The 27077-nt window shown below is 48.3% G+C and overlaps 1 protein-coding gene across 1 annotated transcript in view; it reads right to left on the reverse strand.

The window, feature by feature from the left end:
• Window positions 1–233: 233 nt before the first annotated feature.
• RPH3A (rabphilin 3A) overlaps window positions 234–27077 on the reverse strand; it is a 107989-nt gene continuing 81145 nt past the window's right edge. The window contains exons 9-20 of the mRNA XM_060276326.1: window positions 24263–24349; window positions 22690–22749; window positions 20880–21110; window positions 16892–16971; window positions 15914–15988; window positions 11357–11466; window positions 10035–10161; window positions 7994–8050; window positions 4600–4751; window positions 3473–3554; window positions 2559–2655; window positions 234–1640 (exon numbers count right to left, since the gene is read on the reverse strand). Coding sequence (XP_060132309.1) covers window positions 1510–1640; window positions 2559–2655; window positions 3473–3554; window positions 4600–4751; window positions 7994–8050; window positions 10035–10161; window positions 11357–11466; window positions 15914–15988; window positions 16892–16971; window positions 20880–21110; window positions 22690–22749; window positions 24263–24349 — 1289 coding nt within the window. The 3' untranslated portion in view covers window positions 234–1509. The remainder of the gene's footprint in view (window positions 1641–2558; window positions 2656–3472; window positions 3555–4599; window positions 4752–7993; window positions 8051–10034; window positions 10162–11356; window positions 11467–15913; window positions 15989–16891; window positions 16972–20879; window positions 21111–22689; window positions 22750–24262; window positions 24350–27077) is intronic.

Consider the following 27077-nt stretch of genomic DNA (forward strand, 5'->3'; position numbering starts at 1 on the left):
CAAGTCTCCCGTATTCCACGGGAAACCCCCGTTTTTCCAGCTGTTCCCAGCCGAAAAAACGGATTTTTTTGTTTTTTCCCGGTTTATTCTGGCACGGTGGCGACTTTGGAACTGGGCGGAGCATGCTCAGAAGCGACTTTTCATGCTGCTCTGCCCAGTTCCAAAATGGCTGCAGCGCGACTTCTGGTGCGGCGGCCATTTTGGAACTGGGCACAGCAGCATCAAAAGTCACTTCTGAGCATGCTCCGCCCAGTTCCAAAATGGCGGCAGCACTACTTCCGGTCTGCTACTTCCAGTCCAGTCCCTTATTTCTCGGGCTGGAACTTGGCAGGTATGCTCTAACAACACCTGGAGGGCACCAGAGCAGTGAAAAAAACAGCTATCCTAGACAGACAGCTGTCCTAGACAGGCCCCATTAACATGAACAGGACTTTGTACAACAGCACCACACAGTGGGTGGGAGGAGAAGCACAGCATTTTTTTTCTTAAATTGGCCATCCAGCCCACATAGTTGCCAAACTGGAAAGGACAAAGGTGGTTCTTTTCCAGCTTAAAAGTGTCCAAGGTGGCACCTTGCAAGATGCTGCATCGCGATGCTGAGAAATGAATCTTGGCGGAATTACGTCTATGGCAGGTCGCGGAAAAAGGCAAGACCAAAGTGATGCTAAGAGTCGGAAGCCCAAGCTTTCTACAGCGTAGGCGTTGGTTTTTGAAAGACTTGCGCTATCTGGCTGGTTTGGTCTGGTTTCGTTTCAGCTGCCCCACATGCTTGGAGCAGCCGGATCAAAAAACCGTAGCCGTGCATTTTCCCATGAGCGATGCACAGAGTAGTTTGAGTGTGCAAAGAGGAGGAGAATGAGCGCAACCTTCCACATGCCCAGGTGGAGACTGGAGGAAGGCGGGCAAGGAGGTCAGTTCAAGGGCACTTAAGAGTACAAAGACCTTCAATAGGTCGAGGAGAAGCACGGCGAGGTCGGGTCAGGTCGGGTGGGTGGATGGGTGTCATTTAGCTGTCAGGATAAGCAAAGGCCAAACGTAAAATATTTCCAGTGCTGGGCTATTGCTTGATAAAGTCTATACATCAATGCACCCACGGCAGGAGAAGGTGGCAGGAATGGATCACGATACAAAACATAAAAGAGAACCTATATCCTTGGCGTGGAGAATAGAGGAGAAGCAGGAGAGAAGTTGCTTCCCGGAAGGAGGCAGACAAAGAAAGAAAGGGAAGGGAGAGAGAGAGAGAGAGAGAGAGAGAGAGAGAGAGAGAGAGAGAGAGAGAGAGAGAGAGAGAGAGAAGCAGCTGCTCTCAGAAGGAGGCAGGAGACGATGGAGGAGGAGAAGGAAAACAAGAAGAAAAGGGAGATGATTAAGGAGGCAGGAGACGACAGGGGAATCCTTTCCCCAGGAGTGAAAGAAACACAACCGTCTTGGAAGACGTCTGGGAATCTACAGGGGGTTGGGTGGAGGAGGAGGGTTCAGGTACGGTGGGGTGGGGGGGGGCGGTTTCTCCTAATCGCTGGCCACGTGGTTCTCGTTCTGTAAGGCGTGCCAGCGCTCAATCTTCTTGTCCTTGTTCTTCAGGCACTCGTACCAGTGTTTCAAGCGCTCGCCTTTGGCTGTGATGCCCAGCTGGCATCCACCTGCAAGAGACAGAAAGGCAGAGGATGCCCCTTTGACACAGCTGCAGAGGGAGGCGTTGCGTGCATCATGGGAGGCCCCAAACCCCACTTGCAGGTTATATTTTTTTCTTTCTTAAACCTGACAGTTCGCATCTTATTCAACCAATGCTCAACAGTTGCCCTGGGTAACCTGGCCGAGATGACCCCCTGCAATGCCCACCGCCCTATCCATAGCTGCCAAGTACCCCGTTTTCCCCGGGAAACCCCCGTTTTTACTTACTTTTCCCCGGTGGTCCCCTGTATCACTTCGTCTCCCGTTTTTCTCCGTCATTTTCTCCTGCCGGCGGCCTTTTTTTTCCCTTTCTGATTTGCCCTTCTATGGGCAGCAAAAATGGCCGCCGGCGGCTTCAAAAGTCACATCTACGCATGTCCGGAAGTGCATAGACGCGACTTCCGGTGTCGGTGGTGAATTTCGAAGCCGGCGGCGGCCATTTTTTTGGTGCCCATAAAAGGGTAAAACGACACCGGAAGTTACGTCGACGCAACTTCCGGTGTCACACGGCTGCCGGTCCCGGATTCTGCAGTCCGGGACTTGGAAGGTAAGCCTATCAAAGATCCCGCACCACCTTCCCTAACCAGGCCCCCCTCCCAGGGGCTTTGGACTGCCACTCCCATCAGTCCCCAGCCAGCAAGGGCTGAGTGGGGCTGCTGGGAGTTGTAGTCCAAAAGCATCATTGGGTGGAAGAGGACCAGGAAGACCTTGTACTGAGGATTGTACTGCAAAGCACCTCTTGAGAAAGAAACCCAATAAACAGCCCATTCCTGGATACCCTAAGAACCTAAAATTCAATTTAGACACACACACAGACACATCACCATGGTTTAAAGAACCCTAATTAAGCAAGCCGAGAGTCCCCCGTTGCTTCTGATAGCACTCACCAATATAATCATTGGATTTTCCAATGTCATAGTCCCAAACCGATATGTCGAGCTGCTTCTTGGCTAGGTCGCTGTGTTTGATATCGTAGAAAAACTCCTGCAAAAAAAGATAACACTCTCCATCAAGAATCAAGTGGTGGGGCTTTAGGGAAGGGGCGGACAAGGCCTTGGCCGGTTAGCCTCCCCCTCCTCGCTCAAAGCAGGCTTCTGTCAATAACCAGGAAGTCAGACGAAGTGAGGAGGGGATGGGTTGAGGTGAAGCCAGCCCAGCCTTCACTATCTACAACATAAACACAACAAACACATCCCTGCTCCATCACTGTCCATTTCTGGGGCTGCCTCTAAAGTACTGCCTTCCTTCCTGGCTATGTTGACCAGGGCTGATGGGAGCTGGAATCCAATCGGGGCCTTTTCAGTGGTGGCTCCTGGCTGTGCAATGCCCTCCCGAGTGAGGTGCACCGGTGCCTCCCTCTTTATTGGCTTTCAGAAGGAATCTGACAACATTCCTGTTTTCACCCAGGCATTTGGTGGCTGAAGAAGTACTGGGTGGAAGAATATTTTTGAACTTTTCCGAAACTGATTTTAGATGTTTTTAACTGTGTTTTTAGAATGTGTTAAACTGTTTGCTTTGTTTGTTTGTTTGTTTGTTTTCAAATGGTACATCTGTTTGTCACTCAACTCCTGGGGAGGTTAATACAGTACATAAATAATAATGATGAATAATCTGGAGAGCATCAGGCTGGGGGAAGGCGGCGTGTGTGGCAAGCAGGCTCTGAAAATCTCAGAGATCCATGAATGCACCACAGGGAATGTGAGAAGAGGCCTTAGAATCATAGCGTCATGGAGTTGGATGGGACAACGAGGATCATCTAGTCCAACCCCCCGGCAACACAGGAATCTTAGCCTTGCCCCACCTCATTAAACTCCGGGTTCAATGTCTTCTTTTTAATCTGCGTCTTCTGCTTCGCTTTCTTCCCCATGTCCGGCTTTAAGCATCTGGAAAGAAGAAGATGTGAGCGTTTCTCCAGAACTTGGGGGATGATGAAAGACAACGGAAAAGCTAAAAAGAGTGAGCATCAGTCCATGCGGAAGGAAACAAAGGTCTCTCTTCCAACCATGTTTTTGGAATGTAACGGTGATGCATAATCATGGAAAGAGCGAGCAGGGAGGTGGTTTGCTGAACTGTCAAGCTAATTTTTTTTTGGGGGGGGGGACAAACAGAAAAGCACATTATCCCAGAGGTGATGAACCTGTGACTCTCCACAGGTGACAAACATAGAAGGAGCAGCTGCTTGGCATGTAGAAGGTTCAACCCCTGGCATCTCCAAGTAGCTCTGGGAGACACTCCTGCATGAAACCCTGAAGAGCTGCTGCCAGTCAGTGTAGACAATACTGAGCTCATGCTGCTTCTTCCCCTCTGCTACTGCTCCCCTGTTCAACCCTCCTTCTGGTTCCATCTGCTCCCAACAGGGATGGGGCAGAAAGTTGGTCCAGTCTGCATTTAAAACAACCCCATTCACAGTTCCCAAAGTAATATGCAAACACGCCCCAAAATGGGCACTTTCCCATATTTTGTGAGACATTCCTCCAGCCAAAACAAATTAATGTTTGCAAACATGGGTATTTAGAGGAAAGTGTGCATATAAATGCATATAAATTGGGGGGGGGGACCCAATGTTACTATGCATTCTGCTTGGAGAAATTCAGCTTTTCCTATGCTAAAAAGTCCCAAACACAGAAGTCTTTCTTCGTAGGGGAGCCACACCCTTGCCTGCCACTTCCGTCCTGGAAACATGAGGTTGGTCGGATCGCAACGTTTCCCAAGAGTTGTGTCACCTCATGCTGGTGCCGGCTGCGCCGAACAATTTGGTAAAGCAGAGGGATTTAGTAGGAATAAGGAAGGTCCTCTGACATGGCAAAGCACTGATGCTCTCAGAGAAAGAGGCACACTTTTCCCGAGCACTCTCAGAATTGCAAGCGACTTAAGTCGTCGACAAAGCCGGCAGCCGGCAAAGCCCAGGAGTTTGTGCCCAGGACGTACATTTTCACAAAGGGGTCCGAGTACCCATTGGCATCCATGGCCGCTAAGTGGACACAACGCACAATGCCGACCACGAGGCCTCCTTTCGGGGTGCTGTACATGAGGGACACCAGGATTTTGCCCCGTTCCTCCACGTCGCCCGCTTGGCCCATCTGTGGGGGAGAAAGAGAGAGTCTGCATTTTGGTATAGAGTCATAGAATCTTAGAATCGTAGAGTTGTAGGGTCATTGTCCAAACCCCCTGCAATGCAGGAATCACCGCCAAACATACCTGCCAAGTTCCTCTCTGAAAAATAAGGGACCGGACCGAAAGTAGCATACCGGAAGTAGCACGACGGCCATTTTGGAACCGGGCGGAGCATGCTCAGAAGTGACTTTTGATGCTGCTGTGCCCAGATCCAAAATGGCCGCCGCACCAGAAGTCGCGCTGCAGCCATTTTGGAACAGGGCAGAGCAGCATCAAAAGTCGCTTCTGAGCATGCTCCGCCCAGTTCCAAAATGGCCGCTGCGCCAGAATAAACTGGGAAAAAACAAAAAAATCCATTTTTTCGGCTGGGGACAGCTGGAAAAACGGGGATTTCCCGGGGAAAACGGGAGACTTGGCAGCTATGCCGCCAAAGCATCGCTGACGGGAGACTTGCATATGTCAGTCTGCTTTTCTTAGTGCAGAAAGTATTGATCTGATGTATAGAGATCTTTCCTATTCTGATTAATTCAAGAAGCTTCTGGAAGCTTCTCTGTGTGAAAGAAACAAGCAGAAGCTTCATGATGTCTGGGTTATTTCTTACAACTGGTTTAAATTGGTTCTGTTATCTCTTTCTGTCATGCCGGCTTCAAAAATAGGCCAGATGGAGCCTGGGTTTCGTTATCTCTTTCTACCTCTTTTCCTTCTGGTGTGGTGTTCTGTATATAGTGTTAAGGTTTAGACTTATTATAAGTTATTGTAACTTTTAAGTTGTCTGCTGCAACTGGATTTCCTATCGGACAATGCCAATCCTGAATGTATTGGATTTGTGACCCTTTTGCTCATTTGCCTTCAGTAGCAATAAAGCTCTGCTGGATAAAATATTAATTGCCTCTGGTCTATTTTTGGGGAACCCTGCAACCTGTTTAAGTTTTTACTCTGCTAACTATACATTGGAATCTGCTCTGGATCAATATGGAGTAGAATTACCATGACAATCCAACCTCTGCTGAAAAACTTCCAAGGAAGGAGAATCCACAATCTCCCAAGGCCAGTGGGTTTTTTTTCTGGGGGGGACGCATACCCCTAAACATTTTGTGAACCTTTTACTGTCCATTTACTGTATTTATTTTTCCCAATTTGAACTATAAAATGGTGATTTTCTTAAGCCAAAATGAGAGTACCTGTCAGAGGTTGTTAAGACTACTCCTGAGTAACGACCTTCCACATGCTTGTCTTTTAACAGTCTTTATTGGTGCACTTTATTTACAGTGTAACGAGGTGCTGGAAACATGTCTGCTTATTCCGAACCAGAATCCGGCACTGCCACTTTTCGCGACATGGACCAACATAAGAGTCGCGGGACAGCGAATCTCCTCTCCTTTCTCCTCTTCCTTAATTCCGGTGCCGGGGAAAAGGGTCTGCGCTCCGTCTTTTCCCACTCGGTTGCACTGGGCGTGGAGCCTCAGGGGAGGGGGGGTGCCAGTAGGGATGCTAACTTTTGGTATCACACAGGCCGCTGCTGAAATTTGAGGCCCCAAGATCCGCCACTGATGGCTTGAGAAGCACAAAACCGACCCTTGGGTTTTCAAAGCGTTAACTCAGAAAATGCAGTGAAATGTTAAGTGTGACCACACGAGGGCACCTTGTGCACGAAAATGTTCTGGGGGAGTGGAATTTGCTCAGCAAGATGGCCCAGCCATCCTCCTGGCACCCAGCTAGTTCGTTTCTGTCCTACTGACCCAGGCTTTCTTCTCCAGATTAAAAGAGTCCTAGATCTCTCCCCCTAAGCTTCACCCACTTTTTGCAAAGCCATCCCACAATCCTCAGAAAAGCGCGGAAATAGGAAACAGACTAACAGCGCTGCAGTCGGGGATTACTAACTGGAAAGATTAAACTAACTAATTCATTCCCCCCCACCCCATTGATTTCCAAATGTTGCATCTTCCAAAGACCAGTTTAGAACTGGACAGGCACCGTTAAAGCATTTTGGACTGCCGTCTTTTAGGAAGGAAGCTTGATCACAAAAGAGTCTGTTCAATGCACTCCACAACTGGCCTTAAGGATGAACAGAAGGACCTTCTCCACAAATAACGGGTCAACCTTCTACCTGTTGAAGCTCGTCTGCCGATTGCTCCAAATCTGAAAGGTTTGGATAATTTGCAGTTGTCTGCTTGGAGATTAAAGGTTTGGACTCTGTGGCTCTCATGGAAAAGCTGACTAAAGAGTTAGCGGCACTGAATGGAAAACGAATGGAAAGCTGTTTTGTAGAAACAGGGTATGCCTTTACCTATCAGAAACTGATTCTGGCATGCAACCTCTGGCAATGCAGGCCCAGGAGGGTTGAATTAACCATTACATAAGCAGGTGGCACTGTGGGTTAAACCACAGAGCCTAGGGCTTGTCGATCAGCAGCAGGTCGGCAGTTCGAATCCCCGTGACGGGGTGAGCTCCCGTTGCTTGGTCCCTGCTCCTGCCAACCTAGCAGTTCGAAAGCACGTCAAAGTGCAAGTAGATAAATAGGTACCACTCCGGTGGGAAGGTAAACGGCGTTTCCATGCGCTGCTCTGGTTCACCAGAAGCAGTTTAGTCATGCTGGCCACATGACCTGGAAGCTATACACCGTATAAAGTGAGATGAGTGCCACAACCCCAGGGTTGGTCACGACTGGACCTAATGGTCAGGGGTCCCTTTACCTTTAAGCATGTGCTTAGAGCAGCAAGGGGCAGGGGGGCACCACAGAAATTTTCCATTGACAGGTTTACCATGGACCATATGGTGCAGCTGAACAAGGTTCCACAAAAAAGGCTCCCACAATAAATGAAAATAAATGAAAAAATACATAATTACATTAAAAAATAATAATAATAAAATAGCAACAATAAATAGTAATGACGATCAATGATATTAATTATATAAATTAATCTTGGGGGTACAACAAAATTAGAATCTGGTAACTGGTAAACTGCCACTCTGTCCACTGAGGCTCACATGATCATTCCAGGTCTCCCATGTCCTGATCTAACCACTGCACCACCACTGCCTTCCCCTGTCCTGCACTAACAGTCTGATCAAGGCACTGGAACTAAAAAATATGCATTAGTCTCAGAGGGCATCTGCTCAGAAAATAATTTAGTGTTTCTCCTCAGCGGCTGAGTTGTGGCCATGGAAAATGAGGAGAAACCTCTCCTCAGTCTAGATAATGTCTTACCTCATCTTCATACAATGCCATTCCTCTTGAAGATCCAGTTGTACCTCCACGCTTCATCTTGGGGTTAGCGTCGAGTGAAAGATGGGGGGGAAGGGAAAAAAGGTTTCCTTTAATATTGTCCAGAAGGTAGCTTGAGAGTCCAGGGGAACCTGAATTAAGGGGGTCCTGAACCACTTTTTCTCCTCAAATGTATCTCTGACTTTCTCACTACCCCCCGCAACCTGTGTTTGAATGAAAGCACCTTCACTTTTACCAGGGACGCAGGTGGCGCTGTGGGTTAAACCACAGAGCCTAGGGCTTGCTGATCAGAAGGTCGGCGGTTCAAATCCCCATGGCGGGGTGAGCTCCCGTTGCTCGGTCCCAGCTCCTGCCAACCTAGCAGTTCGAAAGCACATCAAAGTGCAAGTAGATAAATAGGTACCGCTACAGCGGGAAGGTAAACGGCGTTTCCGTGTGCTGCTCTGGTTCGCCAGAAGTGGCTTTGTCATGCTGGCCACATGACCTGGAAGCTATACGCCGGCTCCCTCGGCCATTAACGCGAGATGAGCACCGCAACCCCAGAGTTGGTCACGACTGGACCTAATGATCAGGGGTCCCTTTACCTTTACTTTTATAAAGCAGTAAGCATTTTATTAAATACACAGACTGTTGCCCCAAACATTATCTTCCCAGAGGTATGTCCCACAGAGTTCAGTGAGGCTTCCCCCCCCCCCAGGTTTGTGTAACGGGAGATTCCTGCCTTAGCCAATTGATGGTACAACTTTCACAGCGCATGCGTTTGCTCACTAGGAAAACCCACATTTTTCAATGCACAGAGCCACTACGTAAATGTGCTGAAGACCGCATCCGTAAAACATAGCGTCAGAAGGCCTCCCTGCAGCTGGATCAGGCCCATGGTCCAACTGGTCTAGGATTCTGTTCCCACAATAGCCAACCAGATGCCCCAATGGGAAGCCCGGGAGCAGGACCCAAGGACAAGAGGCCTCGCTCCAGCTCGTATTCAGACTAGACACAGTACGCCATGATCGTGCCTAGCAGCATTCTCATCCATGAACTTGCCTAAACCGCTTTTAAGGCCGGCGAAGTTGGCAGCCACTGGCACATCCTGTGAGAGTGAGTTCCACAGTTGAACTATGTGCTGTGTGAAGACTCCTTCCTTTTGTCTGCCCTAAATCTTCTGCTTCAACAGATGGCCCCCCAATTCTACATTATAAGAGAGAAGTTTTCTCATGCAAGGGTTTTTCCACACCATGCAAGGATCACATCACCTTGTACTTGACCCAGGGGGTACATCAAGGCTGTAGCGCTTGGGACTTTTTACTTCTGAGAAAAGGCAAGTTAATAGGTGACAGCATAGAAGCTTATAAAATTACACACGGCATAGAGAAAGTGGAGACATAAAGAAATGGTTAAAAAGGAACGTTTTTGCCTGGCACCTAAAAGTGTATAATGAAGGCACCAGGCGAACCTCCCTGCAGAGAGCATTCCACAGATGGGGAGCCACTGCAGAGAAGGCCCCGTTGTCATGTGGCCACCCTCTGGACCTCTTGAGGAGGAGGCGCATGAAGGAGGGCCTCAGAAGATGATCTCAGGGACTGGGTCAGTTCATATGGAAAGAGGTGGTCCTTGAGGTATTGCAGTCCTGAGTTGCTGGAAACCACAGGTAGGGAGAGGGTTCCTGTGCACGGATCCTGCTTGTGGGCTTCTCAGTGAGGCATCTCATTGGCCACTGTGAGAACAGGATGCTAAACTAGATGGGCCATTGGCCTGGCCCCAGCAGGCTCTGCTTATGCTCTTATCTGCCTTTAACCAGAGGTGCCCAGTGTTGAAACCGTGGGTAGCATTTGCTTCCTTCTCCTTAACCCGCCGTGTTGATTATTAGTTGGACAAAGTCATCCTTCCAAAAGTCTCCTACTCTTCCCAACTCAGCTTCCCATCCCTTCTGTGCTACAGAGCAGATGCACACATGTTCACATAAGAAAAGACGCACAAACCATCACAATGAATGGGACAAGAGCATAAAGACAACGGTGAAATGTACCGGGATGACTCTTTCCAGACAGATGTTGAAATTCTTCCTCTGGTTGGCCTTCACTTTCTTCAGGGCCACCCTCGTCTCACCTATGAACTCGTTGTGGCCAAATTTGTCCTCGTCACACACGGAGATCCTGAAAGGAACAAACATGCACGCTTCAGTTATCCCCAGCTTGGACTACTGCAATGCGCTCTACGTGGGGCTACCTCTGAAGGTGACTCGGAAACTTCAATTAATCCAGAATGCGGCAGCTAGACTGGTGACTGGGAGCGGCTGCCGAGACCACATAACACCAGTCTTGAAAGACCTACATTGGCTCCCAGTACGATTCCAAGCACAATTCAAAGTGTCGGTGATGACCTTTAAAGCCCTAAACGGCCTCGGCCCTGTATACCTGAAGGAGCGTCTCCACCCCTATCGTCCAGCCACTGAGGTCCAGCTCCGAGAGCCTTCTGGCGGTAACCTCCCTGCGAGAAGTGAGGAACCAGGCAGAGGGCCTTCTCTGTGGTGGAACCCGCCCTGTGGAACGCCCTCCCGTCAGATGTCAAAGAAATTAACAACTATTTAACGTTTAGAAGACATCTGAAGGCAGCCCTTTTTAGGGAAGTTTTTAATGACTGATGTTTTAATGCATTTTCAATCTTTTGTTAGAAACCGCTCAGATTGGCTGGGGAAACCCAGCCAGATGTGCCAGCGTAGAAATAATAAATTCCTAGTGTGGTGTAGTGGTTAAGAGCGGTAGACACGTAATCTGGGGAACCGGGTTCGCGTCTCCGCTCCTCCACATGCAGCTGCTGGGTGACCTTGGGCTAGTCACACTTCTCTGAAGTCTCTCAGCCCCACTCACCTCACAGAGTGTTTGTTGTTGGGGGGGGGAAGGGAAAGGAGATTGTTAGCCGCTTTGAGACTCCTTTGGGTAGTGATAAAGCGGGATATCAAATCCAAACTCTTCTTCTTCTATTATTATTATTATTATTATTATTATTATTATTATTATTATTAACAGCTATGACTGGTAGCAGCTCTCCAGGGTCATAGAATCATAGAACTGTAGAGTCAGAAAAGACCCCAAAGAGTCATCTAGGCCAACCCTCTGCAATACAGGAATCTCAACCAAAGGATCCATGACAGATGGTCATCCAACCTCTGCTTAAAAACCTCCAAGGATGGAATGTCCACAACCTCCCGAGGGTTGTCCACAACCTTCATCTCAGAAGGACCTTTGAAGACGCTTTGCATCAGGTCGCCAGAGGTAACTTTGTGGGTGTTAAGCAGGAACGATCCCATCATGTTTGATTCAAAGCTTGACTCTTAACCCTTTGACTTGCCTCAATGTCTTCCTCTGCATGTCCTCGTCCGTGATGCCATGGTACACCAGAGTCTCATTCCATGCAGGGTTCCGGGTGTTCCTCAAAGTCTTGGTTCTCAGCTTGTTTGACTAGGAAACAAGCAGAGCTATTAAAACATACACGAGTCCTTACCAACAACCCAACAAACCTCCCTGATCTGAACACCTTTGAATGGGCCGCCGTGCCTGATAGACTGTATCAAGCCACATTGGAGTGGTTTGGGTTTGTTTTCGCATACCGATGCACTATATTTTAGTAGGTGCCTTTATTCTGCAGGATTTATCAAGGCGGTCTGAGTAAGACACCAGAAGGAAACTTACAAAACAACCTCGATCAATGGATCCAGCTGAGGTCTTATCCACATTTAACTTTCCCCTGCTCAGTCCACCATTTAAAGCTCTGTGTCTGAGCATTTCAGAAAACTCACTGACATTTCCCAAGGGTGGACAAAAAGTTTAAATTTGTTTGGCGAAAAGAAACGCCTCCTTGGTTCAGACTGGGGCAATCCTGTCCTCCCTAGAACTTTGTTGCATAGAATTCCCCTTGTCCCACAGAGCACAGCTTGGCAGAGCTGCTCTTTGATACAGCAAAGAGGAAGAAAATCTATTAGAGGAGTTGAGTCACTCATCGGCAGGCGCTTCCTATTTCTAAGGTACCAATTAGACCTGCATAAAAACCTTTGCAGCAAACCAATCTTTTTAAACCCCCAGTAGTAATTAGATTTTCGGGCAGAGGCTTCACCTCGCGGTAACAATGCCTCTTTCTAGACCTGCCATTCTCATTAACCTGTTTTCCCCCCAGAGTGCAGCTATGAGCTTCGACAAAGGCTGTGGAACATGCACAGAAAACTTCAGCCCTCCAAAATTGGGGGTGGGGAAGGGTGTTGAAGGGGAAAAGAGGAACTACGTTTAATTTAACCATTAACAAGAGTGGGTGGGTGGGTATTCTGGGTTAATTAACACAGATGACATAAGTAGATCCTGCTGGATCAGGCCTATGGGGTCTCATCTAGTCCAGCAGCCTGTTTTCACAGGATGGCCGAACATGTGCCTATTATAGGAAACCCGAAAGCAGGACCTGAACACCAGAGCCCTCTCCCCTCCCGCGTTTTCCAGAAACTGGGATTCAGAAGCATCCCTGTCTCCAGCTGTGGAGGCAGAGAACAGCTTCCATCATGACTAGTAACCACCGAGGGCTTTCTCCTCTGTGAATTGGTCCAATTGCATTTTAATGGCTTCCATGTTGTTGTTGTTGTTGTTGTTGTTGTTGTTGTTGTTGTTGTTGTTGTTGTTGTTTATTGAATTTATACACTGCCCTATACTCGGGGGTCTCAGGGCAGTTCACAGAATAAAATCAAGATATAAAACCACAAGATACCTAATAAAAATAAGAACAACAACCCAATAGCACACACACACCCCAAAAAAACACCCCAATTTTGAAAGGATGTAAATCGGATCAACCAAAGGCCTGGTTAAAAAGGAACATTTTTGCCTGGTGCCTAAAGGTGTATAATGAAGGCGCCAGGTGAACTTCCCTGCGGAGAGCATTCCACAGACAGGGAGCCACTGAAAAGAAGGCCCCGTTCTCATGTTGCCACCCACCAAACCTCTTGAGGAGGAGGCACACAAAGGAGATGATCTCAGGGTGAAACATTAGCAGGGCCGTCTTAAGCGCCCCTGGCGCCGTGGTGCGCCGGATCCCTCCAGCGCCCCCCGCCCCGTTTCCTAGCGTGGTCGGTGGGCGGGCGCAGTGCGGCTGCCACAGGCGCTGCTGCGTGGCGGGCGGGCAGGCACAGCGCGGTTGCCGTGGGCGCAGCTGCGCGGCAGACCGGCCGGCCAGTGGGCGGGCGCAGCTCGCGGCGCCCACCTGGTGGGCTGGCGCCGTGGTGCCCTGCGCCACCCAGCCTGGCCGTAGGGCCGGCCCTGAACATTAGGAAGAACATCCTGACAGTAAGAGCTGTTCGACAGTGGAATTTGCTGCCAAGGAGTGTGGTGGAGTCTCCTTCTTTGCAGGTCTTTAAGCGGAGACTTGGCAGCCATCTGTCAGGAATGCTTTGATGGTGTTTCCTGCTTGGCAGGGGGTTGGACTGGATGGCCCTTGTGGTCTCTTCCAACTCTATGGGTCATCTCGGTTGGTTATCACTATTTCCTGGAGGAGCCATTTCCACGGTTTAACTATGCGATGAGTGGAAAGGTCCTTTCTTTGATCTGTCCTGGATGTTCTAAGATTCAGGCTCGAGTTCTAGCCTTACGAGAGAAGGAGAAAAGAAGCTTCCCTCGTGTCTGTCTCGAAACCCTTTATTTCCACCACCACCAGCAGCAGCTCTTGAAACGTAAAAGCTGAAAACGTGGTGGCATAGATTTCCACTTTCCAAGGGGAACAGAGTAACCTGGCTGGCAAATAAGCTCATCCCACGAGGCCTTTCTCCAAGTCCACCTTCCAGTTCCGGAGGTCAGGCAGGCCATTTCCACTGGTGGTGCCTTGGGCGTGGGGGTGTGGAAAGCCCTCCCTGGTCAGGGTCAGCTGACACCTCTGCTGATCAGGGTCATGGGCCCGGTTAAAAGTGTGTTATTTGCTCAGGCTTTTAAAAGCCGGCTTTAGTACTACCCTCGAGATATCTTTTATTGCTGTGGTGTGACACTGTGACACTGTGTGCTGCTGTTTGGCTGACTTGACTAAGTTCATAAGTGTTGTAATTACACAGCGGTTGCATGTGCTGTGTTTTGATTTTGGGAAGGAAGGAGGAGGAGACTGGTTCATGTCTACTGCTGCTTTGGCTTGGAGATTACCTTCTCTACATTTCCGCTGAGATAGGAGTTCGTGCATTTCCCCTTAATTCCTCAAAATGTCACACCACGGTTTTCATACAGCTTATTAGGGCCTCATCAAACCGAAATCCGGTCCTAACTATATGAAAACCATCACTGTTTTTTTGTGTTGAATCTATCCTACATGGTAATTTATGGACCTAAAGCCATTTGCACATAACAAAATATGTATTTTATCAAAGTAATTGTTGAACTGAAATACAATTAAGAAGTATATTAATAGGTAAAGGTAAAGGGACCCCTGACCAATAGGTCCAGTCGCGGACGACTCTGGGGTTGCGCGCTCATCTCGCATTATTGACCGAGGGAGCCGGCATATAGCTTCCAGGTCATGTGGCCAGCATGACTAAACTGCTTCTGGCAAACCAGAGCAGCACATGGAAACGCCGTTTACCTTCCCGCTGTAGCGGTTCCTATTGATCTACTTGCACTTTGATGTGCTTTCGAACTGCTAGGTTGGCAGGAGCTGGGACCAAGCAACGGGAGCTCACCCCGTCACAGGGATTCGAACCGCCGACCTTCTGATTAGCAAGCCCTAGGCTCAGTGGTTTGAAATACAATTAAGAAGTATATTAATAGTGATATAAATATAAGTATATTAATATTAATATTGAGTATATTTAAAAAAACAAGATCATGGCCACTGGTCCCATCACCTCCTGGCAAATAGAAGGGGAAGAAATGGAGGCAGTGAGGGATTTTACTTTCTTGGGCTCCTTGATCACTGCAGATGGTGACAGCAGTCACGAAATTAAAAGACGCCTGCTTCTTGGGAGAAAAGCAATGACAAACCTAGACAGCATCTCAAAAAGCAGAGACATCACCTTGCCGACAAGGTCTGTAAAGTTAAAGCTATGGTTTTCCCAGTAGTGATGTGCGGAAGTGAGAGCTGGACCATCAAGAAGGCTGATCGCCGAAGAATTGATGCTTTTGAGTTATGGTGCTGGAGGAGACTCTTGAGAGTCCCGTGGACTGCAAGAAGATCAAACCTATCCATTCTGAAGGAAATCAGCCCTGAGTGCTCACTGGAAGGACAGGTCCTGAAGCTGAGGCTCCAATACTTTGGCCACCTCATGAGAAGAGAAGACTCCCTGGAAAAGACCCTGATGTTGGGAAAGATTGAGGGCACTAGGAGAAGGGGACGACAGAGGACGAGATGGTTGGACAGTGTTCTCGAAGCTACCAACATGAGTTTGACCAAACTGTGGGAGGCAGTGGAAGACAGGAGTGCCTGGCGTGTTATGGTCCATGGGGTCACGAAGAGTCAGACAAGACTAAACAACTAAACAACAACAACAATATTAATAGTGAAATAATGATTAAGCTCTAAGTGTATGTAGGTTTTACTTTATTTGTTTTTTATCTTATATTTTGGAAATGTACATCCAGGGGTCTTTTTTTCCTTTAAATTTTTTTTTGGGGGGGGCAAGAGAGTGGGGCCCTAAGCTCTAGCTTGTTTAGCTTATATGTAAATCCGGCACTGCATACAATCATAAAGCTGGAAGTGATCCCCACGAGTCATTTAGTCCCACCTCCTGCAATGCAGGAATCACAGCTAAAGAATCTCTGGCAGATGGCCATCCAACCTCTGCTTCAAAGGCTTTGGTTTCCAGACCCTTGACCATCTTGTTTGCCCTCCCCTGCACACCTCCCAGCTTGTTGCCTCTTATCAAAGGAGGAGGAGGAAGGGACAAAATGACCTTACCTTACTGGCCCCTGGCAAAAGGTGCAGCTTCACATAAGGGTCTGCCAACCCATTGGAGTCCATCGGCTTCAAGCCCTGGGCAGAAATAAAACCAGAGCAGGCTCAATAACTCCGCCAGAGGCCAAATTGCCTTAACTCGTGCCATGACCAAACAAGGATGGAACAAGGTGGGGTGGGGAATCCTTTTGGCTCTGTGGGCCAGATCTTTATCAGGATCTGCCTACTAATGGGCCAAATTTGACGCTGTGGTGGGGCACCCACCTATTAATTGTTAGGACTTTAAACCTAAGACGCTGGCAAATTAGCAAGGTCATGTGATTTAAGTTGTTAAGTTGTTAAGATGCTCAGTATATATAGAGTGTTTGTTTTGTTTGCTAGTGGGGTGTGGAGCAGTCATGTCTGAAAGCTCTGGAGGTGTTTCTGTTATTTTTCTGCAATAAAACTGTCTTCAAAAGTTGGGCTTCCGTGAGTCGTCACTGCAAAGCTACAAGGATTTTACCACAACAAGAATCCAGCCGCTGTGCTTAATGCTCTGCAAAGAGAACTGTTCCTGGTCTGTACAGCGCAGCTGAAGCGTTTTACTGGACCAGTGCAGAGAACCTCTTATTAATCACATGACTTAATGTGATTGACAGGTGGGCGGGGCTTTTTGCTCCAGTCTTAATGGTGTGGGGCTGCTTTAAAGTGCTTCTTCTGTGAGCTGGAGGGCAGGGGCAGAGGGGAAGCTCTTATCTCACTGCCCTCTGATGCTGCTAGGGATAGAGTAGAAGTTCAATTCGGTTTGCACTGGAAGGCAAATCTATCAAATCTGCGCTTTCCAAAACAAGCAGTCAACTGAAACAAGGCTACTCTTCGAGATTCGCACACACCCCGTAGAACACCTGGAAAGGTTGGTGCAGAAGGAGAATAATAGAGCCTGGTAATCTTCCAGTTCACCAGCTGATTTACTCTTCAAGGACCCAAAGGGGGGACATTTACCTTTGCCTTGATGAGGGTGCATTGCAAAGAACTGTTCTCCTGGTCGTACAAAAGGCTGAATTCCAGGGCACCAAGAGTAGCTGGGGAGAAAGAAAGGTTAATGCTGACAACATTGTTGGGTATTGCAGGAAGGCATGCACACTTCTTCAGATACAACAATCACCCATCTCCTACTACCCTTCTAAGAAAAACCCCACCCTCCCAGTATATATAAGGCTCTGGTGGCTTCTGTTTCAGTGTATCTGAAGTCGTGTGCAAGCACACGAAAGCTTATACGCAGAACAAACTTAGTTGGTCTCTAAGGTGTGGGTTAAACCACAGAGCCTAGGGTTTGCCGATCAGAAGGTCGGCGGCTCGAATCCCCGCGAGGGAGTGAGCTCCCGTTGCTCAGTCCCTGCTCCTGCCAACCTAGCAGTTCGAAAGCACGTCAAAGTGCAAGTAGATAAATAGGTACCACTCCGGCAGGAAGGTAAACGGTGTTTCTGTGCACTGCTCTGGTTTGCCAGAAGCGGCTTTGTCATGCTAGCCACATGACCTGGAAGCTGTACACCGGCTCCCTTGGCCAATTACGCAAGATGAGCGCCGCAACCCCAGAGTCGTCCGCGACTGGACCTAATGGTCAGGGGTCCCTTTACCTTTTCCTTTAAGGTGCTACTGGACTATTTATTTATTTATTTATTTATTTATTTATTTATTTCAGACCAACACGGCTACCTACCCAAACTCTAGCATTTGTTTTCCAGGGGAAAAAACGACTTCGGTGGTGGGTGTTCCACTCAAAAACAGATACAGTGGTACCTTGTTACTTGAACGACTTGGCTCCCGAACAAATCGGCTCCCAAACGCCGCAAACCCGGAAGTGAGTGCTCCGGTTTGCGAACGTTTTTCAGAAGCCGAACGCCCGGTGCGGCTTCCGTGGCTTCCGATTGAGCGCAGGAAGCTCCTGCAGCCAATCGGAAGCCGCCCCTTGGTTTTCAGGAGCGAAACAGACTCCCGGAACGGATTATGTTCGAGAACCAAGGTACCACTGTAGTTGGGCATAAGATTTGGGAACAGTTCACCTGTGAGATCACCTTACCGCAAGCATGCCGTCTCAACCGCTCCACTCTGCAGAACTGGCACTATTGCAGGGGCCACATAACTCCCGTTCTGGGTTGGTAAGAAATCTGTCTTTTAATATGCTGCCCACAACCCGGATATCCCTGCATACCCACTTCTGTCTGCTCCACGTACCTTTGCATCTGCCACTTCACCTTGCCTAACGGTAGGGCTGGCCCTGACCGAGTGGCTGTGCCAAAGGCTGTACGAGAGAGATTGGTTTTGGGGGATGTGTGACAACTCTGCAGTTGATGCACATCTCTTAGGTAAGTCCGAAGATGGAAGATTCTAGTTTTTGCCTTTCACCTCATGGGGCTCCCCACCCCCACCCCGAGAAAGAGCAGAGCTGCATAAGAATGCCTGCGGGCTCCTCCGTCTTGGATGAATAATTGAAATCTTCCAGCGTGGGTGGGTGTTTTTTGTGGGTGTGGGCAGAGATGGGGTTGTTATCTTCCACCAGAGGAGGAAAACGGTTGCACTCCACCATTCCTCTCCCCGATTACTTATTTACTAACCATTAAAAGCACTTAGGGAGGCTCTGGAACGATGTCACAAGCCCCCAAAGGATGGCAGCCACCATTACTTTGAAAAGGACAGCAGCATCCCCGGGCCCAAGAAAATCTAGCACTTGATTAAAAGTATAATCAAGCCATGAAAAATGCAGGAGACAAAACTAGGGGGAGAAACTTGGGACTTGTGCAATGGCGTCTCCCACTATATCACAAAAGCAAGGCAGTTCAGAATCTTGCATTGAATGACAGCAACACAACCACCAACTTTGGCTTCTGTTCCTTCATGTTGCAAAAATAAACTTAAAACGCCTATTGGTAGGAGGCTTGGGGAAAGCTCCCAGGGCAGAGAGACCTGGACACTGAGGGATCTAAGAGCTCTAGGATCCCTCTCTGATCCCACCCACCACATCTACAAAAGAAATCAAAGTGATTCATGTTGAGACAATCAAGATTGCATCTTACGCGGGGGTTCGGGTCCAAGGGTCCCATGTACGTATATGCAAAAACTCCATGGGGGAACTGCCCCCATGGAGTCACCCCCTATATAATCATTCCTAGCCTTCCCGAGCAGAGAGCTTAAAACAGGCATCCCCAAACTTCGGCCCTCCAGATGTTTTGGACTACAATTCCCATCATCCCTGACTACTTGTCCTCTTAGCTAGGGATCATGGGAGTTGTAGGCCAAAACATCTGGAGGGCCACAGTTTGGGGATGCCTGGCTTAAAAGCTCCAGGCAAAAAGAGCTTTTGAGCTATCTGCCTTGAGTTTAACTTGCGGGATTTCAGCCGGCCAGCCTTCAACCTTATCCCCTGAGTTAGATGCGTGTAAGAGGCAATTGGACTGTACACTCAGGGGTCTGGATTCGCAAGTCATGCATTCCTGGCCTCTTCAGACGGAGGCACTGCTCTGTAGGCTAAGGAAGAGCTGGATCAGGGTGAGGCACCTTGGCTTAGAGTCAGGCAGCCTGTTTTATGTGCCCTGCAGAGATAGGGTCCAAGGACAAAGAGAGGATGCGGCATGGTGGAGCCCTGCCATGTTGCAAATTCTATCCTCTGCAACTCTGGACCCCACTCACAGCCAATGTGCACCCACACACCCCAAAGCTAGTGGACCTTGGCAGAAATCAGGTCACCTGACACAAAAGCTGCTCGTTTCTGCAGTTTTCTCTCCAATTTTAAATTATAAATTTACCAAATAAAAAAGTCAAGCCATATCCCTGAAGCTTGAGTTGCCTAAGGAAGCAATCTTTTACCAATCAGAAATCACTAGAGACTAATCAATGGGGACAGGTAAAAGTAAAAGGTAAAGGACCCCTGGACGGTTAAGTCCAGTCAAAGGCGACTATGGGGCTGCGGCGCTCATCTCGCTTTCAGGCCGAGGGAGCCGATGTTTGTCCGCAGACAGCTTTCCAGGTCATGTGGCCAACATGACTAAACCGCTTCTAGCGCAACGGGACACCGTGACGGAAACCAGAGCGCATGGAAATGCTGTTTACCTTCAGGCCGCAGCAGTACCTGTTTATCTACTTGCATTGACGTGCTTTCAAACTGCAGGAGCTGGGACAGAGCAACAGGAGCTCACCCCGTCGCGGGGATTTGAACCGCCGACCTTCCGACTGGCTAGCCGAAGAGGCTCAGTGGTTTAGACCACAGCGCCACCCGTGTCCCTAATCAGTGGGGACAATATTGGTAATTGGTAGTGTAAAGGGAAGAGAATATAGGGATCCTCCTCCCCTCATCAGAAGCAGCTCCTCCACAAGCAGCGATAGCAGCGAGGACGCTCAGGAGTCCAGTCAGGAAGTGGAGAGAAAGGGCCAGGGCTCTAGCAGCACGGGAGAGCCCCTGCTACACAGGAGGCAGGAAGAGAGGGAAAGGGGGGGAGAAGGAAAACATGGAGCGCAGACCCTTTTTTCCTCCGGTTCCGGAATTACGCAGAAGGAGGGGAAAGAGATTTGCTGTCCCGAGACTCTTATGTTGGAGGAGGTCCAGGGGGCGGTCCAGTGCCAGATTCTGCATCAGACTGAGAAGACATGTTGTACATACCCAGCTCACTGTAAATAGCCTGCACTAATAAAAAGCTGCTTAAAGGCAAGCATGTGGAGCGTCGTTACTCTAGAGTAGTCGCAAGAACCTCTGACAGGTAGGTCTAAGATTGGAGCACTTCCTTATCTTTGAAGCCATGTGGCTCTTATGGGTTCCTCTTACAAAGTCATGGAAAAGAAAGAAAGAAAGAAAGAAAGAAAGAAAGAAAGAAAGAAAGAAAGAAAGAAAGAAAGAAAGAAAGAAAGAAAGAAAGAAAGAAAGAAAGAAAGAAATGGCCTCTTTGCAACAGAAAAAAGAAACAATGGCCTTAGCTCAGTTGTTGCAACTACGACCTACTTGCTTCGTCAGAGTCGTAGCTGTTGGCCTCGTCTTCCTCCTCCTCTTGAGGAGGCTGCCGTTGGGGTGCAGGTGCAGCAGGAGGGGGACCGGTTTGGCTGTAGGGAGCCACCTGGCGCATAGGTCTCTCCCCTGCAGGTGACGGGTATCCAGAGGCGGCTTTCTCATCCCTGGATGTCCCAGCAGCAGAGTAGGGGGGATCAGCTTGGGGTGGAGCCATTGAAAGACTTCCTATGAAAGCAGAGAGAAAGACAGCGAGAGGAAGAAGACTGGTCAGGGGTAAGAGTTCTAGGGTAGCTTTCTTTTCTTTTTTCTAAAAATATAGTATAGTATAGTATAGTATAGTATAGTATAGTATAGTATAGTATAGTATAGTATAGACAGAATCCAAAAGGAAAAGGAAAAAGAAGATATGGTCAGGTTAACAAATACTCAAGGCACACAGATAAAACAGAACTAGCTAAAAACATAGAAAAGATATTTAAAATGTAATTAAACACCAATAGCATTGAAATACCGTAATATAAAAAGGTCCGTTATAAACACAGGCAACAATAAAAAGCATCACAGCACCAACCCTTTCCTCAAAAACATTCAGTCCCTAGGGCAACGTTACCAAAGCTTGGGTCTCCAGCTGTTTTTGGACTACAACTCCCATCATCCCTAGCTAGCAAGACCAGTGATCAGAGATTATGGGAATTGTAGTCCAAAAACAGCTGGAGACCCATGGTTGGGAAACACTACCATAGAGGCTAGATCAGGCACCCCCAAACTGCGGCCCTCCAGAGGTTTTGGCCTACAACTCCCATGATCCCTAGCTAACAGGACCAGTGGTCAGGGATGATGGGAATTGTAGTCCAAAACATCTGGAGGGCTGATGTTTGGGGATGCCTAGGCTAGATGGAATAGGAAAGTCTTCACCTGCTGGCAAAAGGACAGCAAGGACAATCTAACTTCTCCAGGGAGGGAGTTCCAAAGTCTGGGAGCAGCCACCGAGAAGGCCTCTCCCATGTCTCCCTCAAGCATGCCTGTGAGGGTGGAGGGACCCTCTCCAAAACATCTCAAAACCCGGGCAGGTTCATATGAGGGAATATGGTCTTTCAGATAGCCTAAGCCATATAGGTCATAACCAGAACGTTGAATTGTGCCTGCAAACACTTTCCTTGAGGGTCACACTTACTGTTTGCTGGGGAACATTATGCCAGATCCTGTTCCATTGGTCTGGCGGAATTTCCAATCGTTAAGGTTCTCTCTCAACTATTTTGATATGGGTTTTTTGTTAGATATAAACCCAAGATAATTTCATATATATTACACTTAATAATTTTGGGCCGTATCTTCTTTTGTGATGCACACCCTCTCTGGTATTTGATAAAAGGAAACAGGGAACACTAAGTTGGGAGAGGGAATGATCCACTTCTGATCTTGGGAAGAGATCAACACCCTGATCGTGAGCATTCAAAGATGGAGGACAAGAAGAGAGAAAACTTGAGTGCTTCTTGATCAGACCAGAGATCCGTCTAGCCCAGCTCCCTGTTTCTGATGACAGCCATTCAGATGCCCCCGTGAAGCCCACATCCAGGACATAAAGGCTAGATCCCTCTCCCCTTTTGATCCTGTAACCCAGGCATCCCCAAACTGCAGCCCTCCAGATGTTTTGGCCTACAACTCCCATGATCCCTAGCTAACAGGACCAGTGGTCAGGGGGGATGGGAATTGAAGTCCAAAACATCTGGAGGGCCGAAGTTTGGAGATGCCTGCTGTAATCCCACCACCACATTTGTTAATATACAAATCAGACACTTTGTACCTTGTCTTTCTGGAAAGCGACCTCCAGGGCCTGTCCCTGGCCTCCCCACAGCAGCTGGGCCTACAAAGCAAAAGTCTGCACTGAACTATAGGTATTCCCAACAAGGCACTTATATTTCTCGCTCTTTACATCTTACATTTCAAAAGCAAAGAGGTGCATTTAGGAAAATCCTAAGGCACAACCGGGGAAAAGGAGTCCATCTTCTATGGGAAAGCCCTTAAGATATTTGAAGATGGCTCTCGTATCTCCCCTTCGTCTCCTCTTTTCCAGGCTAAACATACCCAACTGCTTCAGCCATTCCTCATAAGGCTTGGCTTCCAGACCCTTGGTTTTTCAAATCAAAATTTTACATATATCAAACATAAATCAGAAAAACAAGATTCCAAGGAATCTCCTGGACTTCCATCCTCCCCTTTGTGGGTCCTATTATTAATCATATATTCCCGCATCTTTTATGATGATCCAAATCTTTTACATCTGCATTGTGTCCAGAATTCAGCCTTAAACGACAAGTGACATTCCAATCCTACTAGCAGTTTTAACTGTTTACAATGGTCTTTAAGATAAGTTATACATTTTCCCCATTCCTTATTAAAATGTTGGTCTTCCTGATTTCTGACGCTTCCGGTCATTTTAGCCATTTCAGCATAGTCCATCAACTTCATCTGCCATTCTTCTCCGGTAGGAACTTTAACATCCATGCAACCTTGGTCACATACATAAATAGTCTTTTCTGCTCCCTAGGGATTTCGGCACTGACCCTTGATCATCCTGGCTGCCCTGCTCTGCACACCTTTCAGCTCGTCAACATCCTTGCTGACAAACTGGCTCTCTGTCCTTCCTCCATCCAGGTGACCTGAGTTCAAGGGTACATTTCAGCTGGGCAAAACACTATAGCAGGAAGGGAAGGCCAAGAAGGGAGGTGGTTTGGGGAGGGAATGGCCTCCAGGGTGCCCCAGGTGGCAGGTAGAGAGGCCAAGGGGCAAGGTTTGATCCTCCGCCCCTTTCCTAAGACCGAGGTCTCAAAGGGGCATTTCAGCACTTCGAGGGAATGGGGGTGAATTTCAAGGGCCCTGACATGGTGCTGCTTCGTGAAGCTGCCTTGCCCCAGGGTGTTTGCAGAGATTCAAAATGGCAGTCAGCAACAGGAGAAGAAGAGGCTGTGAGTTCACCTGCCTGCCCTCAAGATTCAGCCCCAGCACCCCCCAAAAAAACCCAAGAGGGCAGGAGATCTTAGCCTCTGTTTCCTTACAGAGCCACACACATATATCAGGGCATTCAAAATGGCAGTGAAAACAGGAGACTCTACCCCAGACTTCCTCAAACTCGGCCCTCCAGATGTTTTTGGCCTACAACTCCCATGATCCCTAGCTAGCAGGACCAGTGGTCAGGGATGATGGGAATTGTAGTCTCAAAACATCTGGAGGGCAGAGGTTGAGGAAGCCTCCTCTACCCCTTGTCCAATACAGTAAGGGAAATCAGCACAAGGTCTCTTGTTCCAATTATTCTGGTTTTAAAAGGTACTATTGGAAAGGGGAGAAATACCCTGGAGCTCAGCAATCACCAGGCATACCTTGTTCTGCCACCTGGGCAGGTGGATTCTGGTTAGAAGCCAGAGGCCTAGTACCTGCAGCCTGGGCAGAAGTAGGTTGCTTCACACCTTTAAAAAAGGAAGAAAGTATAATTGTCAGCATATCACAAAGTCCCCAGAGCTTGTGTTACTGAATCTGTATTTAAATGAGAACCAGGACCTGGCAGATAAACCATTTATTGTGATTCTCTTAATGGCAGCACGAAGGGTTTTTTTTTTTTTTAAGGTGCAATTTCTTACTTTAAAAAATTACTAACTTTGTTGACATTTTTTTAAACAATTACCAAGTATATAGTGTTGCCTTTCAGGACAGATGTTAAGTCTTGTGTGCAAATCATCCACATGGGCATCAAGACGGAAAACCTTGAACATTTGTACACGTGAACACTTGGTTCAGGAGAGTATGGGGCATTGCCGCTAATGGGGAAATTGGCCCACAAATGAAGGCTGGCAAGAGGAACAAAGCACAAAGATTGCCTTTGTGGGAGAACGGTGGAGCTTTATTTCGTTCACAAATTCTCCAGAAAACCACAGGATTATACTAGCTTGTGGGTCACTTGATAAGAATGTGTTTTACAGATGTATATGGTTATAAGTCGTGGTGGATGTACAGAAACACAAGTTTTTATAATGTAATTGGGAGGGTGACTCGGGGGAAATTTAAAGAATAAAAACTATTTTTTAAAAAAAGTGGGGGGAGAAAGCAGAGATTAGGGAGGAGCATCACGTCTCAGGCGGAAGAGTCTACACCAGGCGTCCCCAAACTTCAGCCCTCCAGATGTTTTGGACTACAATTCCCATCTTCCCCGACCACTGGTCCTGTTAGCTAGGGATCATGGGAGTTGTAGGCCAAAAGATCAGAAGGGCTGCAGTTTGGGGATGCCTGGTCTAAGTGCCACAGCTAAAGGGGCTGTTTAGAATCCATTACACCTCGGAGCCATAACAACTATCAGTGGGCGCTTGGTAGAGGTGTCCTCAATTTTGTTACCAGAAAACCAATCATTGCCTGTACACGCCTCCTTTAGTGTGCCATCTTTGTTCCCCGCAGACTCCTCTGCAATGCCTGTCAATGAGTACATCCAATTGTAGTCTCAAAGCGCCAGGGCCATCTTTAGCATATGCGGCGCCGGGTGCAAGGATCCGCCCAGCGCCCCCAAATTACCATATTTTCCCGTGTATTAGATGAGGTCGTCCTATACACGGATAGTGGCATGGGGGGGGGAGCTGCACACTGCCAGCCATCTGGTTGGCGAGTGCGCAACTCTCTCCCATGCCATTGCGGGAGAAGAGAATTTCCCACAGAGGCTTGGGAGGGAAAGCTGCGCGCCCGCCAGCCATCTGGTGCCCCCCCCCAGCATTCGGCGCCGGGGTGCCCCGCACCCCTTGCACCCCCGGGTAAAGACGGCCCTGCAAAGAACTACGCCAGAGCTTTCCAAACTTCTTATGTCGGTGACACACTTTTTAGACATGCGTGTTTTTTTGCGGCGCAGTAATTCAGTTTCACATGCAAGGTTAAACTAACCCCTTATAAGAGATACGGACCCATATCGTGCGACACACCTGCACACTGCAGCTGACACACTAAAGTGTCGCGACACACGGTTTGGAAAGTTCTGCACTACACACACGCAACCCCCTGCCATCCAATCTGCATAGCTGCCAAGTCTCCCGTATTCCCCGGGAAACCCCCGTTTTTCCGGCTGTCCCCAGCCGAAAAAACGGATTTTTTTTGTTTTCCCCCGGTTTATTCTGGCGCGGCGGCCATTTTGGAACTGGGCGGAGCATGCTCAGAAGCGATTTTTGATGCTGCTATGCCCAGTTCCAAAATGGCTGCAGCGCAACGTCTGGTGCGGCAGCCATTTTGGAACAGGGCAGAGCAGCATCAAAAGTCGCTTCTGAGCATGCTCCGCCCAGTTCCAAAATGGCGGCAGCGCTACTTCCGGTCTGCTACTTCCGGTCCAGTCCCTTATTTCTCAGACCCGAACTTGGCAGGTATGGATAATCTGCCTGCTAACCCCGTTATTATTTCCTTCAATAAAGGCTTGTGCCCCAGTTTCCCTTCTCATCTATCCAAAGCCACTCACTCCACAGCCATTTAAAACTTTAAATCCCTCAGCATCTCCAGCGGCCGGAAAAAGCAAGCAAGCAGGCAATCGCAGCTCTATCCATCCAATAGGAACCAGACGCATTCTATTTAGACCGTTAAACCAAGGAAAGCTTGTTTTTCTCAATGAAACCACGGATAAAATCGTTTGTAAATGTAGGATTCTTGCTTTTGGAACTTGAAAATCTTGTGTGTCCCATTGCATTATGGGGAACGTGGTGCCTGCAGGAACTTTTTACCTTTCCCTCAAAGTGTGAGACCACGTAGGCAGATACCAATCAAAGGAAACACCTAAAGGGCTCTCCTTTCTTTTCCTTTTGATCAACGGTCAACGGACCCCAAATACTCTACTGTTTGCCCAGGTCCGCTGCCTAAAGGGATCACCGGGGCCCTGCCAGACATCACAGTTGTCATGCCAACGAAACCCAGCAAAAACCTATTTCTACTGTCAATGCTTTGTGTAAACTACATCTGGAACGATGTAAATCTTGCTAATCATCAGGAACGTGACACACCTTGACCTGCCTGGCCCACTGTAACTCCACCAAATGTGTGGTGTAATTTTTGACATTTACCCAGTGACTCCGACTCCTTTCTTGCAACATCTCCTCACGCTGTCTTATGAGGAAAGCGACCCCAAACTCAGTGGGAGCTTTCCAAATTGCTAATCTAGTCACCTAAAAATGCAAACTC

This window comes from Zootoca vivipara, chromosome 6 (assembly GCF_963506605.1).
Source record: "Zootoca vivipara chromosome 6, rZooViv1.1, whole genome shotgun sequence".
In the NCBI taxonomy this organism is placed as follows: domain Eukaryota; kingdom Metazoa; phylum Chordata; class Lepidosauria; order Squamata; family Lacertidae; genus Zootoca; species Zootoca vivipara.